Genomic DNA, 19,751 nt, shown 5'->3' on the forward strand with positions numbered 1-19,751 from the left:
CTGGATTGGCCTTTAAAAGGTATTTAAGAACCTGTTACAAAGAAGGTAATGATTATACCTAGGCAGGTCTGAAAAGGTAGTGAGGATGTTGCCCGAAGTGTAGCAGGGCTGGGTGTTCAAACTCTGCTATTTTAGAAGTTCACAAACCTCTTTAATGAGAATAAAGGTACCTAATTACTTTTGATGTGGAAAGATGTCATCTTCCCCTCATCATGCTCATCTCTTTCTGTTCACTGTGGTGGGATCAGGTATACTGCCACTGGGGAATTTCAGGTTCTGAACTCCCACATCACACTAGCAAAGTGTTCAGAGGCTTCTGAGCAGACACTGCAGCCTGTGATGCTGTGGCAGCATTGGAAACCCCTTCAGTTGTTTGAATCCACAGAATCCCAGAATGACTTTGCTTGGAATGTAAGACCTTAAAGACCATCAAGTTCCAACCCCTCTGTCATGGGCAGGATGTCATTTACTGGATCAAATTGCTTAGGGTCTCATCCAACACAGCCTGGAACACTTCCAGGGGTGGAACATCCCTGAATCCAGAATCTTAAAATTACATTAATATTGTTGTGGAATAAAGCAGTTCTCAGCCCAGCTGCATCCTGAACTCTCTGAGTCATCCTGCTCAGCATTGGTGGGTCCCAGGTCGCATCTGTGGGGTCTGTCCCCCCTGGCCTGCAGACACTGTCCTTTGCAGGCAGCTCTGGTTCCCTAGTCTGACACTGCGGTGTCTTGGCCACCATCCTCCGTTTGGTCTCATTAAGGCAGAAGGATTTATATCAGTTAGTAGCTAATACAGTGTTTAATGTGTGTATCTGTGAGGCAAATTCCATTTTAGCCGGGTGGGAAGCGGTCAGGGATATCGATATTCCATGTCCTAATGACAGCCCAGCATTCAGGATCACATTAAGGTCTCTACTGAGCTCAGCTCACTGACGCATCCTGTTGCTGGGATTTGCAAGGGTCAAATCATTTGCAAATAGGAATGGGACTTTTAAGGCTTTTGGTTGCTTTGGACACAAACTGCCGTGGCTTGAGGAGCTTTAGCAGAGCTTGGCAAAAACGCTGGTGTATCAGCTGTAGTGTAACAGTGAAAACTGTATGGAGCTTTAGGCTTTTGTTGCAGTGTTCACACAGACGAAGGATATTCTGACACACCTGGCTACCAAATAATGAAGCACTTGAAGCACTTGGAAGTTATTCTGCTGTGTTTGGCTTTGGAGACATCAAAGGTTTACTTACAAAAGGGAAAGAGAGGGTTTGGCAATGCTGGGCACTCTGTGAGTTGGTGAGATGCTCCTGTGGGAGCAACAGAAGGTGAAGCATCAGCTTACAGACATTTCCAGAGAGGCAGAGTAAGCAGGTGCTGTTTTCCAGGAATTACACCATTTACAGATAGGGGAGCCAGCTGAAAGCTGGTGTCTTAATAGGAACATGTGGAAAATGTCCCTTTATTTTGTGGTTGTATTCAATTATCTCATCCTTTAAAGCACAGAGGAAAGCTGTAGCATTTTTCTACTACAGATAATCTTCTTTTTTGATTAGTTGACCATTCAGATGTACTTCTTGGTACCACAGGGGAGGTATCAGTGGCTGAGCACAACCTCAGCAGCTCATGTGATCTGCAATAGTATGAAATGTTTATCAGACTCAGAAAGGAGTTTTGAGGGTGTTTGGGGACGAGGAATATACATCCTAAGTTAAATGTTGATGGAGATTCCATGATCTTTTTGTGTAACTATTCTCAGATTTTTTTTTCTCCTCCCATTTTCTTCTAATCTTTCCTTCAATTAATGCATATTTCTTCCTGTCCACATTTAATGGTTGTAAGGAGCAGTGGTTAAATCTAACATTATGTAAAAGATGAGAAAGAGGGCTGTTGTTCTCCTGCCAGTCTTCCTAGCAAGCTCCACACACTGATTTCACAAGTGGCTTCTTGGAGGCTTCCCTAAATGTCAGGGAAAGTATGGAAGAAAATGGGCCTACAAATTTAGGAGTGGTAGATGGGAAATCTGGAATAGTCTTCTGAAAGGTCATGAAAATGTAGATGAGCCACTTCAGTTTGCTGCAACAAGGAGACCTGCTACACCAAAGTATTAAATAGTGAAAGGAAAGGGCTACAAGAATAATGGTTTTAGCAGCATTCTGTGCAGGAATTTCAGTGGGATAGGGAGGCTTGTGTTTTAATAGGTGCTTTGCCAAGGGAGTGTGTAAAATAGCTGAAGAGCCAGATGGCAGTGCTGTTACAGTGCTGACCCACAGGCAGCTGTGGGCATGAGTTCATCATGAACTACACTGCAACTCCTGGGCACAGGGAACAGGAAGGAGCTGCAGTTTTCTGTACTTGTTCCTATAACTGTCTGCAATATGCAAATATCCAAGAAATTACTGTGTTTTTAACTTGCAGTTCCTTAGCGCTTTATAGAAGGGAGCCCACTCATGAGCTGCTCACATAATAACAAACTGTAGCAGTGGGAAAATAGGTCAGGTATTGCAAGAGAGGCAATCTGAGAATCTACCACTGGAAAATCAAGTCTGTCAAAGTATAATGCTATGGTAGCATCAGAATGCAGACAAAAATCACCTGTGCAGCAATGGAGAAAGCTGCAGAAATCCGTCTCTAATGTCCTGTCCCACAGGATGGGGTGGTTCCTTCCTGAGGAAATGACAAGAATGTGCGTTGGGCTCTTTCTTACTCATTTGCATTCCACTGATACCATCCTTTCTGCTTGTGGAAAAAATAAATCCTTCAAGGAAGGGTTCCCTACTGGCTTTTGCAGGACTGTTCAGATAGACTAAACCAGTAAAATGGATTCTTTACATTGTTTTGTTAAACCAACAATTGTACAGGAGGTGTGATGTGTGTTTTTTATTTTTGACTGGACAGCACAGAGATAAAAACCTGCTCTGCCTGAGCTCAGGGGCCAGATCACTGTTGTGGTGCCCAGCTGTGCACCTGCATCCTCCCTTGTTCCTGCAATCTGGGGCCAGGCACTGGCAGGCTCCAGTGCAGATCCTTGTCCTTAAAGCAGGGACTTGGCGTGAATGTTCTGCAGGAAGGCTGCACATCTGGAAAACTGCTCAGGGTATCTGCGCAGGGGATGTTTGGGCAGTGCAGGGGGAGTTCAAAGGACTCATTTCTTCACCTTGTATTTTCTGCAGGTTCACTTGAACAGATGTAGCACAATGAGATGTACTTGACCCACCCACCAGACTGTGATTTGGAGTCAGATCTCTGTTGGTGACATCAGTCTCCACATCACAAAACCAGAGAAAGTGACTGCACAGAATCATTTGAGCCTTAAAATTTTATTATCTTGATTGCATCAACCAGTTATTCCTTTCAGCACCAATAAAAGACAAAAACCCCTCCATATTGTTTAAAATACCTTGTTTTTATCAGGTCTGTGATTGTGGTTTTCTTGCAGGTAAAGAAACCAATGAAAATATTTAAATTTTTTTTTAAATACGTTTATAACAAAATGTCAGAAGGTGTGTGCTTACCATATAAAAACATTAGGTTCCAGAAGGATACAATACCGAAAAATCATTGAAATAAAAAAAGGTTATTCTTATTATAGGACTTCTAAACCTCAGCAATAATACAAGTCTTTAAAAGCATCAAGATTATATTTAAAACAAGATGGTATGGAAAAGTGAGACCTTCAGTAACAATTTGACCCTCATAATGGATAAAATTGGGAGGTTTTCAAAGTGCTTGAATTGTATTTCTGTCCTCATCCTGTAGTGCCAGGAGGAGGCAAAACTGCTTCATTTGTGAGCTGATGATATGTGCTGACACTGCTGTGCTGCTGCGTGATCCAGGGTAGCTCAGACACCAAACTGGGGGCAGTCGGATCGGCTTCGTCTGGACCACCAAACAAAGGCCATTAGAAAAAAACCTCCTTATTGGAATTGTGTGTTCCTTAAATCTTACTGTCTTACCCAACAAGTAGGTCTGAGGGTCTGGCCAGACTAACTGAGAGTGTTTCCGGGATAAAACTTTGTCATGATACTGGCACAAGGCAGGTAAACTCCTCCTGCAGCCAGCAGGACACACATCCTCGGGCTGCAGGCTTCTCCTGGAGCCAGGCTCTGGGAGTTTCTGTTTGGGTGCTTTAGGCAGATTCTACCAAGTGTCCAGGCTGGGATGGACAAAACTGGGCGCCACTGGAATGAGTAAAATGCCTTTTCCCCCAGCATGAGGCTGGGTGTTACCTCGCTGGTGCTCAGCGGCTCCGTCTCTGGGGTGTGTTTTTGAAGTGATCTAAAGTTACCAATTTTGTCAGGACCTGACACCTTCAAAACTTCTGGAAATGCTTGGTTTTCAATGGTCCTCTTTGGGTCTTTTGTTCACTTGTTCTAGAAGTGCTGTTGTAAAATGCAAACTGAACAGGAGAAACAAGATGTTATCAAGCTTTTATAAAAAGGTGATACTTCAACTGCAGTATCCCTGGTAAGGGGCAGGTAATAAACCAAGCATAGTCTTATCACTCACTTCTTGAAGATGCCTGAAATCCCAGTACAAAGTGGGATAAGCATAGTAGAGTAAGCTTGATTTCTTATAAATAACATTCTACTTATAAATTGGGTCATGCTATCCATAAGCAAAGTAGGATTGACATCTAAAAAAGCCTTCCAGGGTTTGATCTCCTGGGCTTGGTCTCTTCAGCCCCGCCCCTTCTTTTTTTTTTTTTTTTTAATTATTATTATTATTAATGCAAATATTCTATCCTATAGTGTCTGCCTAAGGCCTGTGATGATTGATATCATGCCAGTACAGGCATTGTCTGAGTGGATTCTCTGTGGGATATTGGATGGAACTGTGGTGGTTGGAGTGGTATAGGCAAAACTCGTTTTTCTCCTGGAGGTCACTGTCCTGGAAGGGGAAGCCTGATCATTCCAGCTCACTGCTACAGACACTCTCTGACCCCTGCAAGCATTGCCGAGGCATCAGAAGGCACAGGATCAATGCAAAAAACCAAGGAGCATCTATACAGTGATGCCACAATGCTGAACCTCCCAGCATCACTCTTGCAAAGTCACATCCCTAAGACAGTAAATTATAAAGAACTACTTACACTGGTTAAATGTATGTGTATTGTGTAAGAGAACATTTTACAGCTAGCCAGTTCTTGAGCACTGAGGAACTAGGAACAACAAAATCTAAAACAGTTTACTTCAAATTTGAAAAAACATTTCTCAACATATCTCAAAAAGTTGACGAAAGTGGCTGAATTTTTAGTCAGCACAAAACCACAGAACAAATTTTAAAGTAATTTAGATCATGTTAGTTTTACTGTAAGTAATGTAACATTGTTTGGCAGTAGTTCTATGTCCCACACAGTGTCAAATTCAGCTCCTGTAACTGATACTTGGTGAAATTGATATCAAATTGTAATTTACATTGTTAGGAAAACTATTAAAAATACCGTACCTTGTAGTTAGTCTTACTACTGAGAAATAGCTGCTGGGCAGCGCACAAATTGCTACTGGTACTGTTTGGGTTTTTTAAAAAAGGTTAATAAAATACAAGCAAGGTAGAAAACAGGATTAAAAAGCATTGGTTTGGGTACAAGTTTTTCTGAATTGGGTGGAGCAATAAAAACCCGAAAAACACATTGCACATATGTGCACCCTCTGTATAAAGACAGACATACAAAGTGGGAAACTGGTGGTGCACTGGGGTAGTACACTAAAGTCTCTGATTCTGTAAACTTGAATTCCTAATTTTATAAAAAGGGGAACTGAGTATGGTTCCATTTTTGAGTCCCCATGGGTTACACTTCAGACTACCCCATGGTTTGGCACAGTACACTTTTAAGAGGCAGTCTCTGCTGAAGGGACCCCAGGACTGGAAAACGAGGCATAAAATGTTTCAAGACCAGGTGCAGAGGGAGAGTGTGAGCGGTGGCCTTGCTGCCTCCTTGGAATTAGCCAATACTGTTAGTCCTGTACTCTCATGACTATTAAGAGTTTCACTATTTGCAAAATCAGGCTGATCTAAGTACAAGTTCTGTTCTTTACTGTAGCTAAATAAGCAAGTACCAGAGGCTGTGCAGATTGAGATTTCTAATTTAGATCTATTCTGATTTAGCTCAAGCTGATTCACAGCAGGTGTAAACTAAACCAAAACAAGAGCATCCTCAGGAGTTTGTGGGCAGTGTAACTAAAACAGGTTACTTAATGGAGTACATCTAATATTGGGTTAACTCTTCTTAACACAGGGAATTTGTAATGCAAGAGGAAATAACACTAAGGAGATAGGCAGAAGAAACTAAGTAATGGGTAAAACAGAAGGACTCTCATTGTTCTCCCAACAACACAAACCCTCTGAAACTAAATCCCTAAGAAAATCCCAAGTCTCGTTATGGACCTGATTCTTAGTTTTTCATTATTTTTGTTAAGGTTACAGAGGCTGGGTAGGTCAGGTCATGGGGACAAGATGGCAGAGGGGAGCCCCACATTTGAAGAGCTTTATTGGAAAGAACCTATGAATCAGATGGTAAGACCCCCATTCAGTCTGTGAGTGCAAAACAAATGGAGAATCATGTCTCACAGACATGAAAACAGCCTCTGTTCCTGGGAAGCAGTTACCTAAGGCCAAGAGTCACAGTTCTATTCTCTACTCTCCAGCTGGCCACATTCCACTTCCCCTTTAAGTGTACTGATTCCTTTAAAAAATTGTCAGGTTATTCTGCCTTATCAGTCATACACTGTTCTACACCTTTTTCCCCCCAAATGTCACTTATGTTTATTTTTTACTCTATATCTAGCATGCATTTTACAATTCATTTCCCACTTACCCTTTCTAGCTAAGGCAGAATGTTGGCTCTGGTGTTACCAATGGTACTACAGGAATCTATTCACTCTACTGTAACATACATATCCCATACCATAATTCAGAACTGTCCCACGCATGGGAAAGAAAAGACATTACAGGGAAACTGTTTCTTCTTAAGGGAATAAGTTGCATTTAGAAAGCTGAAGGCCTGATTCTGGAGTCATCATTCAGACAAAACAGTTCATAATTTCAGTGGGAACACAGCTGGAATAAGGGTGGAACTGTGTTCTTAAAGTCTTGATTCCAAATCTTTTAATTATCCTTAAATCAGACAGGAAGATACTGGTCTGCAAATTGAAGAGAGTTGTTGTTTGGTTTAAGATCTACCTGTCCTGACAGAAGGGTTTGCCAGTCCCAGGACGCTTTGGCTGGGTCTGGTTTGTGCCCTCCCTTCCCTGCTGCCGTTGCCAGGGATGCTGTGCCCGGTTCCTCTCCGGTGCATGCAGTGCGGGCGCATGCGGCTGCTGCAAGCACGAACTACAACTGTCACAGGCTAAAGAAAGAGAAAAGCTGCAGCTTTGTAATTAGACAAAGAAATGATGCAAAAAACCATTGAGCAGCACTAACTCACAGACTAAGTACAAACTAAATTGTGCTATATATTAGTATAAAAACATGTTTTAGTAAGAATGGCACTGGTTCAGAAGGAATTAGGACTTCCATCTTGGTTCCGTTCGGTCCACAGTGAAAGCATTGTAGTACAGGCCTGCCCTGTTGCCTGAGCCACTTGTGACAGTGGCTTTAGGCCACAGCCCCTTCCATTTCTTCCCTTTTTAGATCCACATTGTTGGTACTTTCTGGGAGTAGCCCAGGTCAGGTCTGGTCATCTTTCCTAACGTGGCACCAGAATAGTTCATTCTTATCCTCTGATATTTTTGAAATATCATTCATGGCTCCCTCTTCTAATCTCTCAGAGCTGGTCAGTTTTAAGGATCATCCTCTCCTGTAGACACCATGAGACGCATTGCTACTGGTAGGTGGTCTGTCAGGCCTGCTAACTGGGTAATAAAGCTGAACTCTTCCACTTCCTGCAGAAGGAAAACAACAGTAAGAAAAGGAGCTGAAAAATCGGTTTGTCATTCCACACATCAAAACTCAGCCTCTTGGAGGGCTCCCTAGTGTATTACAGAGTGTATTACAGCCAGGCTTGGCTGGGCTAACACGGAACTGCCACTCAGGGCATGTCAGTGGGCTGCAGGGGATGAGGTGAGGCACTGGTAGCACCCAGCTGAGCTGGTCTGCATGGAATCTATTGTACTTTTTCTTTCTATTTGCAGTAACATCTGTGTTGCTCCAGACAGACTCATCTGCAGTGCTGCAGTAGGTGATCCATGTATGGTAAACACATGTGAATGAGCTCCTCATTTTCGCCCTGGAATGCTGTACAAGGCAAAGTCCTACACTAGGAAGCAGACTGCACCCTACAAGTTCTCCCTCTGGGTAGCTCATGTCAGCTTCTGCCTACATATTGCAGAGCTGTAACTTAGGTGGATTTTCATAGGCATAAAAAACATCCAGACATTTGAAAAGATTAAAAAATATTCAGACTTCAGGCATAGGAGAAGCATCAAGCAAAACAGTTAGGCAAAAGCTTAAAAGGAGAGAGAAAATGAGGTTGGTTGGTTGTTTTTGAAGAGCAGTACAGCTACCAGTGCTGCTGTGGGAATCCTCAAACTCACCCTAACTTTGTTACAGCTTTACAAACATGGTACCTGCATACAGAAGTGGAAAATAGCAAAGCAGCAGGTCCTCCCAGGAGTATGGGTTTAATCCAACAGAACAGGCTGCAGTGCCATTCAGACAAGTTTGTTGTGCAAGTTACAGCCTTTTTGGCAACTCTGAAACTTACCACTTTCCATTCCAAGTAGACACCTTCTTCTGTATAGAGCATATAGTCAATCCTCCTCCCATTTCCCTTCAGTGATGCCTTCCTCCCCTTCTGACTGGAACTGTGGTTCTTGCTGGTGGGATAGACTAAGTATCCTTTCCTTCCTTCTTCACTTTCCAGCACCCTATTTCATTAAAAAAACAAACAAAACAAGTTTTAATGTTTCTATGTTTGCTTATCCTTTCCAGTTACGTGTTACCCAAGTTCTGTCCAAATCCCTGGTAAAGGTAATCCCAGTCCCAAAGGACTGTTAAACCTGTAAAGCACATCTTCTTCCAAATGTGTTTTCCAGTATGAGACTGCACTAGCTGCTGACAGTGCTCTTAAAACCCCATGGCAGCCTTGGCATCACTGGTGCTGTCTTAGAACTTCCTTGTAGCCAGGAGAACAAACACTGAGAGGGGAACCTGCTATTGGTACTATAAGGCAGCTCAGAGCCCCTCTGTTGATTTCCAATGTTGCTGAAACTGGCAGAGGAGGAAGTTGTTTCCTGGATTGCTTTACGACAAACCTGAGCACTTTGATACAAACCTCTCCATTCTGATCAGAGCAATTCCTGAAATTACAACATCCAGCTCTACAGACAGCATGTGGATGAGGACTGGTTTGCAGGAACACACATCTGGGCACATGGTGGTTGGTTTTGAGCAAGTTTCAGCATCAGATTACTGTGTCTTGGACCCCAAGGTCTTACTTCACTAGAAATGACAGCCTAATTTACTTGATTCCAGTATGTGACACTGCAAACTCCTCCACATGGATGTACTCAGCAGGTGTGTTAGCACCACCCCCACCTTGCAAGACATTACCTGGCCCAAGGCCACATACAGAAGCACTCAAAACTGAGAATTGGTTTTCTAGGTACCAATCTTGTGTTCAAGGAAATAAGATGCTGCTCCCCCATTAAAATACTTATTTTGGGTGCTTAAACCTTCACTGTAGGTTTTAAACAGAAGACTGTTAAGGCCCTGAGCAACTTGATCTAACTTTGAACTTAGCCCAGCTTCGAATGTGACTTTGGACCAGGTAACCCACACGGGTCCCTGTCACTCTGTTTTTACAGTAATCCTGTGCTGTTCTGTGTTGTTTTGCTGTTGTGTTGGATTTTGAAGGAAACTTGTTTTACCTTCCAGTGTTCTATTTAAAAGCTCTGCCGAAGGAGCACCGAGGAGAACAGACCCAACTGTGTGAGTGAAAGCCGGACTGGGACCCGCCCGTGCTGGGGTTTGTGCTCACGGGTGACATCAAGTCCAGCACAGGTGAGTGGCACAGCTGTGCACGCAGAGGGGGCTGCTCAGGCTGTGGTTTTGCTGTATCTGCCTTAAAACACAAACTTTCAAAACCACTTCCTCAAAAATCTCCTTCTTTTACTTACCTGCCAAAACCTGAGCTCAAGGTTCTGTGGTTTCTCTTGTAAGAGTTGATTACACCATTAAGCTGCATCATCAACTGTCTCAAGAGAAACACTGAGCCATGAACTTGGGTCCTAGCAGGCACAAAGCCTTTAATTTCACCTTGGGGAAAAATAAGGTACTTTTGGTCACCTGGTTTTTTAAGACTTGACTTGGATGGGTTTTATGGGGTTAGGTTCAGGAATTTTTTTAATGCATGCATGTGAGATTACAGAATGGAGGAAAAACAAGGGATAAACACATGTGATATGTTTTAATGTGTGAGATTCAGATGGTTGTTTGTCAAATTTTGGGGTTTTGGAAGGACCTGAATGGTGGCAGAGGGGACCCAGCAGTGGCTACAGTTGATTAGGTCTCAGTAATGTTATAATCTCTAAGTTTGGGTCAACTGATAGATTTGAGAAGCACTTTATGTGCTTCAGCAGGTAACAGTGACAGAACTCTGATCATGTAGTCATTTGATCAGAACTTTTCTTAACCCCCCCTTCAGACTTAGGGAGGTATTGAAGGTTCTTAGATCTTATTATAATCAGTTTATGAAAGTAAACTTTCTTTTATCTGTTGCTTTGTTTTAATAAGTCACATTAGCTTATTGTCTGCACCCCATTTTGATTCTCCAAAGAGCTCTTGCAAATGATTCACTTCCTTAGATTGTTTTTCTAGGTTGGAAAGGAAGCAAGTTCTTTGATGGTACTAACCTCTTTCAAAAATTATATTTATATTTGGCAAAGCTAATTAAGTAACAAAGTAGAAGAAACTGCTGATTAGCTCTGCAGCACTACTGCAAAAAATATTATTTGCATTAATTTAAAAGATAAATTTGTTTCAGCTTCAGTTATGTCTTTTAAAAAGTATGTGAGTGCTGCATATTCATTTAACCTGCATAAGTGCTCATGGAAGGGAAACATTAATTTCAAATACATGAGCGAAGCAAATTGTAAATGTGTGTGCATGTGCTGCTGCTGAGAACTTGCACCTCTCTGTGCTGTGTTTGCTGTTTGACTCTCCAGGAAGTCGACACAAGTAAAGGACAGCTGGCTCTGCCATGCTGGCAGTTAAACACTGACAATTTGAGGGAACATTTCTAATTGTGACTGAGTTGCACAACTAAACCTGATTTTTATCAGAATAATTGTCTTGATTCATAGGATACAAAGAAAGGGAGAATAAAATAATTGGAACTTTGTTTTTCCCTGATGGGTTTTCAGTCCCAAAAACCCCAGAGCTGGAGTGTGAAAGCCCCATCCCTCGGTTGGTTGGTTGTGTAGTGCTGACCCAGCTGCAGTGAGTGAAGGAGCATCAAGAGCAGTGATTGCAAGGGAGCCATAAAGCAAAACTCCCTCATCCCAAACCTCGAAGGACCACCTCTCATTCCAGCCAGAAGCACCTGAGCTAAGGAAGACTTTTCTCACTGGTGTTGCAGCCTTTAGCTCAACTCTGAGCCCCTGTCCAGCAGTGGAGACTGGAAAAAATTGCATTTAAATTTTTTCATAACTGTGCTGGAGTGTGGTCTCCTAGACCTGCCTCTGGTCAGGGTTCAGAGATAAAAATGGGCTTATTCCAGTGCTTAACTTGAAGATGACAACCATCTCTGTGAGATGGGATTATTTGCATGCATTTCTTGAAGCCTTTCTGAGCAGAAGCTTGTGTGGCTTCCAGGACTGCGGCAGGGCCCAGGTTGTTACATCTAGCTAATTAATTGTTTGATAATTGTAAATGACCTGCTCATTATTTCTACCAAGTCTGATGTTTTGCGTATGCTGTGCTTAACGCAGAAGAGATCGTTAAGAACGAGTTGTTCTGCTGCTTTTATGGCCTATTTATTTTAGTAATGTGAAATACTTAATTTTATTTATAAACCAGAGAAGAGTGCTGATGAAGAAATAATTCTCTGGATAGCTGACACTGACAATTTCAATATCTGTAAAGCTTCATCAAGGTTTATTATAGAAAAATTTGAGAATGGATCAATTCTAGGTGGTACCCTGGTTTGCTGTGTATATGAAGAGTATTTGTTAGCTACCTAGTGCCCCACAGCTACTGTGCTATTTAATATTTAAATGTCTTTAAAGTCCAGACCCCATTAATTGCTTTAAATTTCCCTGAATTTCTTTGCAAATTCCCTGTTTGCCAGTCCCTTGCAGAGACAGCAGGACAGGTTCCCTTGGCCTCTCATGGAAACCATGGCTTCTCCAATACATGAGCACCTCCACATAATGCACACATGCAGAGCCCTGTTTCCCTGCAGAAAGAGCCAGGGGAAATTACAGTCTCATTGAGGGGTTTTTCATCAGTGCAATAGAATTATAGCACATTGCAGAAAATTGAAAGCCACACTTAGCAGGCAAGAAGTCTTATACGTGTTCTGTTCCCAGCACTCAAGGCTGTTTTCCAGTTATCACATCCTGAGGTGCTGTGCATACTCAGAGGTAGCACAAGTAGTATTCTGAATTCTTTATTGATCATTTGCTTGCTCCCTATTTAATCAGTCATGTATTTGTCAGTGGAACGTAATTGCTGAATACAAGTAACTCTTTAGGGAATAAAACATAATACCCCAAAAGGAATTTAATGACACGCTGTCTGAAAAGGCCACTTTAAAACACAGGGCTTGTTTGGGTTTTGTTTCTTTTGTTTGTTTGTTTGTTTTTGCTTTGTTTTGCTTTTCTTGGGGGATGAAAGGGGTTAGGTTTTGTTTTGGTGTTTTGGTTTTTTTAAAATGCTCCAAGCCTGCTTTTGGAGGCATAAAATACAATGTTGCACCCCCAGAGAGATTTGCATTTACAAACTTGATTCTAGGGCCAAATTTCTTTATTTTTGTTTTCCAGAAGTCCCTTTCACATATATTAAAGTTATGTTGAGTAATGACAATATCTACTGCCTATAATGTACCATTTCCATTATGCGAGTCAACAGAAACATCTGGACTGACTTCTTAATTTAAATAATTTTACCTCTGTAGTATATTTTGGTAATGAGTAGTTAGAACATCTTCTATGGTTAGTCATGATGATAAGGTATTTATTTAGCACAGTAAACTTGCCTTCATGGTGGAGAAGGTGACAAAAGGATTGCCACATTCATTAAGTGCTGCTCTAAAATGTACAAAGCTTATTAATTTCTCTCCACTGGCATATTGTTTAACAAATACGTATTCAAGAAATATATCTTAAGACTACTGCTAATTAAGATTTTTTTGTATTTCTCATAACCCCACTAGCTCAAACCAAGGACACTTGTTTCTCAATATCAAACACTCTTTAGAAGTGATGCTGCACTAGTATCACTGGAAGATCCTAAGCCGTATTCCTAGTTCTGTCTGATGTGCTATTTAATTCCTCTCTGTATTTGTGAGCTGGTGCTTTTAGGTATATTGAACTCTGTGATGAATGGGTAACTCAGCAGCTGTTGGGCTGGGGGTGGTATTTTAATCTTTATGGGCTTTTTGAGGAAAACTACATTTCCTTTTGTTGCTGCCCTTTACAGTGCTGTGACCACAGAACTGGCTGCCTGCAGAGATTTTCAGAAAAGCTGTCCATGTACCCTTTTTGGGAGTGCTTGGAGTTTCTTGTGCTATGGGCCTGCCCAAGTAGGAAGCTCTGGAGACAAACAGACACTGCCTGCAGCTGCTGTCATCACCCACTGAAGCCAACCTTATTTGACTTAGAGAACCAGCCTCTTTTCCTTCCCCTTTTATACTCTTCCCCAGACTACCCTGGGTAAAAATTTGGTTGTTTTGTTTTCAGTCCATAAAATACCTCTCACTCTGAACATATGAAATGTTAAACAGCAAGCAATCAACATGCTTTCTACACAACTGTCTAAAACATGTGAAAAGGTTAGGAATTGCATACTTCTGTAGGTTGTCTGGGGTGCACACTTCTTCATCATATAACCCTTCAGGATCCAACAGGGTACCTGTGAACAGAAAGGGAGATGTGAGTGTCCCAGCACAGCTCCTGGGATGTGCCTCCTGGGAAGTTCCCAGAGGAGCAGGTGTGTGGGAGAGTGGGGACTGCTCTGACTGAGAGCACACTGTGTTCACTTCTCCTCTCTCCAGACCTCCCTACTGCCTGCCACCTTGCAAATGTTTTCACACTTCCACTTCCTCAGCCCACATGTCTCTGATTTTTTTTCTCCTACCACAGAATAAAGCCTCATTATTAAAAAGTTCTACTTATCTTTATTATCTTCAGTTATAAAAGCTCCTCTGGAGAAAGTATTAATTCCTGTTCTAAAACTTCAGCAAGTTCAACTGAGTCTCACCTGGTATTAATATCTCAGAGTTCCAGGAAATCTTTTACAATACAAACCTTACAAGTTCGTAGAGTTGATTTGCTTTGTTACATCCTCACTGACAGTATTTATTGAGCACCAAATGGAACACTCTGATCAGAAGCTGCAGGCTTTCACTGCATGCACAAAGCACAGAAACAATAATTTGGCTTCCTTCCCCTCCAAGTAATCTAGAGATTATTTTAAAAGTACAATATGTGGGGAAAGCATTCAGGTAGCTTGATGCATGAGTTCTGGAAAGTGGACTGAAGTTCAAGATCTCTGTTTGGGTCTTAATTATCATTCCACAAGATATTGTTAAGGTCTATAAAATTTATGTTATAAAAATACCCCTTATAAATATTTGTCCTCCACCAAATTCTTTCTGCTGGTCAGCTGAAGCAGCTGCTGCTTAGAGCTGGCTGTGGGTGACAGACAGGGAGGTGTTCCCACACTGAGAGCTAGAGAAGGACTTACCGATCGCCCAAGGTTTATCCTCCCCAGGACCAACTCGACATGGGTCTTTGTAGTGTGTAAACAGAGAATGCTGTTGCTCCAGCTTGTCCTCTGCAGGGAAAGAACAACCCCAAGAGAAGGCACATCAGCTCCTGGTTGTGAACCTCTGCACAATTGTGTGTTCTGCCACAAGAGGAACACCAAGCCCTCGTTTCTCCTCAGTATAAATACCTAGGTTTGATTTGAATCACTTCAGCCGTAGCTTTACTGCACAGCAGGATCTTGCCTCAGTCAGAAATTCCAGCAAATGTTTGCTAATAAAAGTGCTTTCCTATGCTTTCTTGCAAAGTCTTTTCTGTGAAAGATATTCTTGGTAGTTTTAGCTCTAAGCTGAAGTGAAAATTTTCCAGTGTATCTCCTCCCTCTGCCATTGCTTTGCTTACACAGTACAAAACTCTTGTTGAGATAGAACACCCAGAGGAGAGCTGGGCTGGCTTCCCAGTGGCAAAAGGAATGGCTGTTTGTGGGCATATTTACACATCTCAGTAAGTTTGAAGATAAAACCTTATGCTTTCTTTGCTTCAGAAGAATTCCCTGACTGAATGTTTTCCAAGCTATAACAGATAAGGGAAAGGACAGGCAATTGATAATTTGCTTGGGATGTTATCTACAGCATTAAAGCCATTCTAAACATAATCAGCATGACCTATCAACCTTAAATTAAATTCTTCCTAGTTGCTACTGTGCTCCTTGCATTGAAGGCATACAGCACATCAAGCTCCTAGGATCACTTGGTAAGATATCCCACAAAAATGAGCACACCAGCATTTGAGAGCCTGAGCAAACCAGCAAGTTCCAGTTCTGTGTGTGCTGCTTATCAATGCAGTCGCCATAGCCAGGAAACAAACTGGAACGTGAAAATGCCAGTGGCTACAATTCCACTGTTAAATGGCAAAGGAACTCAAACAGCTCCTGAAAACTTCCTTACAGCACTTAACACCTTTTACAAGGTTAGAACATCTTAGCAACACTTGAAGGTTCTCTCTTGGGATCGTCAGAATATTCACCTGAGTTTGGAGCTGCTGCTGCTGTCATGTATTTGTCCCTGTCTGTGTGCCAAGAGAATGTGCGAAATGGGAAATAAAATCTGAAACAAAACTCTGAACTGTGAGCTGTGTCTCTTAGACAGAGCCCAGTTCACACACCAAGGATCACATCAAATCTCCTTGTGTAAAACGCTGGTCTTGCCAAGTGAAGAAGCTGCTGATCTCTCTGCTGAACAAAAAGGTGGAGTGAAGCAGTGCTGTGCTCGCAGCTGTTGGCTAGTTTGCCGTTTTGTTATTCACAGTCTTTAGTACAGCTGACTGACAGTTCATCCATCTCATTACGTCTTTCCAGCTGGCTCTTGTAAAGCTCTCAGTCTTGAGAACATCCTCAAAACTGCAAGGAGATTGAAAAACTAATTTTTCTGGGAATCCTGGGGTTGTGGCACATGATTGAAGGACTGACCCTCTCTAAGTTCTGCCAGGTGGGCAATGCAGAGAATTCTCTTTCTGTCTGAGCAGCCAATGGGTTTGTTTAATATTTATGGAAAAGTAGAAGTTGAAATCTTTGCCATTTTTCATATCTCTGAGTTTTCCCTTGTTGTATCATTTGTCTACAGAATCTCCCTCAAAGCCAAGATAGATTAAAAATTATTCATTTACAACTGTGGCACTGACCATGACAAGTCATAGCTGATGACACAAAACTTTACCCATCTGTTTGGAAGGCTTTTTTTTATGCTAAAAGCTTTAAAAACATAATGGACTTTTACATAAGTCAGTCCAAAGCAACATGACAGTAGGTAACTTTCTAATAACATTCCCACTAAGTGTGAATTCCCTGTATAATGTTGCCATAATGTTCTGTAAATCTGGAGGGGAAAACTGAGTTGCAGAAAATTTGTCATAAACGTAAGGTCACTCATGGATCTAAAGATCTTTGAAAACTGTACTGTCAATATAACTAAGAATAGAAGCTTGGTATTCACTAAAACATTAATTAGCTGTTGAATCAGTCTGTGGAGTGGGAAAGGATACAGAAAATCATAAAGAGAATTACAGGAAGCTGATTATTGCTTAAAAAAACCTTAAGATACTCAATTAACCTATAATGCTAACAAATGTCCCTAAAACAATGAGTAATGTAAGAATGGAGGAGAGAACTTTGAAACATTGCATTAATCTTGCTTAGTACCTATGGAAAGAAAGTAATCTGAAAATAAAAAAATTAAATAGCCAGCTTAATTCCAGTTTCCAGGCTGGGTGCATTTTAAAGGGGAGGGTAAACAAGCGTCAGAGATAGCAAAGATAAAATTAATTTTTATAACCCGTTTTCAATCCTCTTTAGCAGCAGTTGCAACGTTTACAACTATTATTTGCAAAAGGAAATTGTTATTTTTACTTTTTCATTAAAAAGACAGCTCAGAATTGCATTAATTATGCTCTGTACTTCTTGTGCAAGATCTTGGGTAGAGTGCCAACACTTCTCAGGTGGAGAGTCCTGACCATATGTTCTGCCTCACAGCTTCACTCCCATCTCTCTCCTCATGCTGCAGAGCCCATTCATTCTCGATTTGTGATCTGACTGGGCAGTCTCCCATTTAGTTTGCAGCAGCTTGTTTATTTCCTTGATGGACACCTTTGCCTCCAGGCCACTCCATCCAGCCAACAACGTTGCAAGTGAAATGGTCAAATCACAGCAGATGTGTCTATTTGTGTCCCCAGCTTCTGCCTCTCTTGCCCAGCACTGCTGCAGCCCCCTGGGCTTATGTGGCAGCTTGGGCAGCTGAAGAGCTGTTATTGACCACTTCCTTCGTGTACTCCCTCAAAAACTCACCACCACTGCTGCATTATACTTCACCCTAAGATGTGTTTGTCTGACTACAGCATTCTGTAGCCACTGCCACTTACTGCTCACCTCCACCATTCAGAGTACTGGCCAGCACCTCTCTAACCATTCCAAGTTTCCTTTGGATCCCAAGTTGTGATGGATTTACTGTTTGTACCTATGAGCTAGAAACGAGTGAGACAAGGGCTGGGGTTTGGGTTGGTGGTCTTTTCTACCCAATTAAACATTTCTCCAACTTTCCTAAAATCCTCCATTTCAAGTGTCTGATACAAGTAGTGAGATTAGAGATAATAGTTTGGGGGTTTTAGATCAGACAATGCTTTTTGTTACAATTTCTTCTGGTTGCTCTCTACCTCAGTTACCTGAGACTTCTTATAAAGACTACAGAATCCACTGGCTGCTGTTCCCAAATTCACCTGTTCATCCACAAACCCTGATCTGAATTGCTGAATCTCACTTTGGATGCTGCAGCCTGAGCTCCCCTGGGCACTGTCCCTGTGTCCCCCCTCCCTGGACCTGCCCTGTGCTCTCTGTGGCAGCATTTCAGCTGTGGCCCCTCAGCCCCAGCCACTGGTCCATGTGCCAGCTCCACACCAGCAGGGAGCTCTGCTGGATGCCTGAGCTGGACAGAGCAGGGAGGCACAGAGGATACACGGACACAACGCTCTGCACTCCATGTTGGCAATTTAACTGTTAACACAGCATAATATTAATGTTTGGAAAAAGCTTCCATCTCTGTGAACTCACCACCAATTAATTATGGTTTTGTGGAGTTCTTTTTCTAGTACCCTCTGCATTCAATTAAAAGAAAAAACAAATTTCTTTAAAAAAACCCAAAAGTACATAGCATGAGTTAATTTTTTTCCAAGATTGATTCAGCAATGTTGAATTCTCTCTGCAGCATTAGTCTCCTATGCATATATGTACTACTAAATTATTTTTAACTGCATGAATTTACTACTTTTTCTCCACAAAAATCCCATAGCATACATGTCTCTCATCAGTAATTAAAACTGTAGGACAGTAAGTGTCTACCTAATTCAAGTGAAGCTAAACCACTGTATCTGTCCTCATTATTGCTATCACAAGTCACAAATTATTGCTCTTTGTGCCTTAAAACCCATCATGCTTAATTATTCCACAAAGCTCATGGGATGAGCCAAGGGGAGTAGCTGACACTTAAAGCTCATACCTATTTTAGAAGTGTCTGTATCAATTAAGTTTTTCCTAGCAAAAGCCAGTCATAATTTAGTATATAGTCATATCCTGCTATAACCCACAGGGATCAAGAACATTCCTATTCCTTTTCAGGACTGGTAGACACCAGGAAAAGGCAAACCTTGTCTTACCAGAGGAGCAGTTATCGAAGTTGAGATCTCCACAGAGTACATCAAAAGCCACCAGCTCCTCTGGATTGGCTGTACTGGAGGAGGAGGTAGATTTTCTGAATTCAGACAGCCAATCTTGAAGCATATCCAGTTGCTCACATCGAACAGTAGTGTCTCCTGCAGCAAACAGACAAACAACCAAAACAAGGAGTGAGACCTCCTTCTAGAATGTTACTCAGCCACGTATCAGTTGCTGAGCTATTGGCAGACATCCAATTTCCTGAGAAAAAGGCTGCAAGACAAGAAATTATGTGGCCAGAAGTGCACTCATAGTGTTTAGCCTGTTAGGAAGTCCAGTAGGAACAACACTTTTCGATGGTTTTAAGTATCTCCTTCTGGAACCAGTCACATCTGAAGAAATGAGAAGTGCCCTGTGCTGCAGAAAACCAGCCAAAATGACGTCTCTTGCTGTAGGAGAATCTGATGCACTACATTTATAACCAGAAATTCAGAGTTAAAATCCTACTTCAGGCAGAACTACACAGTATGTTCTGGGGTAAATCACTTGATCTTGCTTTGCTTTCTAATTTTTAAAAATGAAAAGTTTAACTTTCAAGTGTAAATAGTAAATATACATCAGTGTTAAATTCATCTTA

At 41.8% G+C, this 19,751-nt stretch overlaps 1 protein-coding gene across 2 annotated transcripts in view; it reads right to left on the reverse strand.

Moving 5' to 3' along the window:
• Positions 1–3,290: 3,290 nt before the first annotated feature.
• SMPD3 (sphingomyelin phosphodiesterase 3) overlaps positions 3,291–19,751 on the reverse strand; it is a 104,978-nt gene continuing 88,517 nt past the window's right edge. For both annotated transcript variants that reach the window (XM_048316308.1, XM_048316309.1), the window contains 5 exons: positions 19,117–19,272; positions 14,897–14,986; positions 13,999–14,062; positions 8,694–8,856; positions 3,291–7,872 (listed from right to left, as the gene is read on the reverse strand). In XM_048316308.1, the coding sequence (XP_048172265.1) occupies positions 7,771–7,872; positions 8,694–8,856; positions 13,999–14,062; positions 14,897–14,986; positions 19,117–19,272 (575 nt within the window). In that variant the 3' untranslated portion in view covers positions 3,291–7,770. The remainder of the gene's footprint in view (positions 7,873–8,693; positions 8,857–13,998; positions 14,063–14,896; positions 14,987–19,116; positions 19,273–19,751) is intronic.

This window comes from Corvus hawaiiensis, chromosome 12 (genome assembly GCF_020740725.1).
Source record: "Corvus hawaiiensis isolate bCorHaw1 chromosome 12, bCorHaw1.pri.cur, whole genome shotgun sequence".
NCBI lineage: Eukaryota > Metazoa > Chordata > Aves > Passeriformes > Corvidae > Corvus > Corvus hawaiiensis.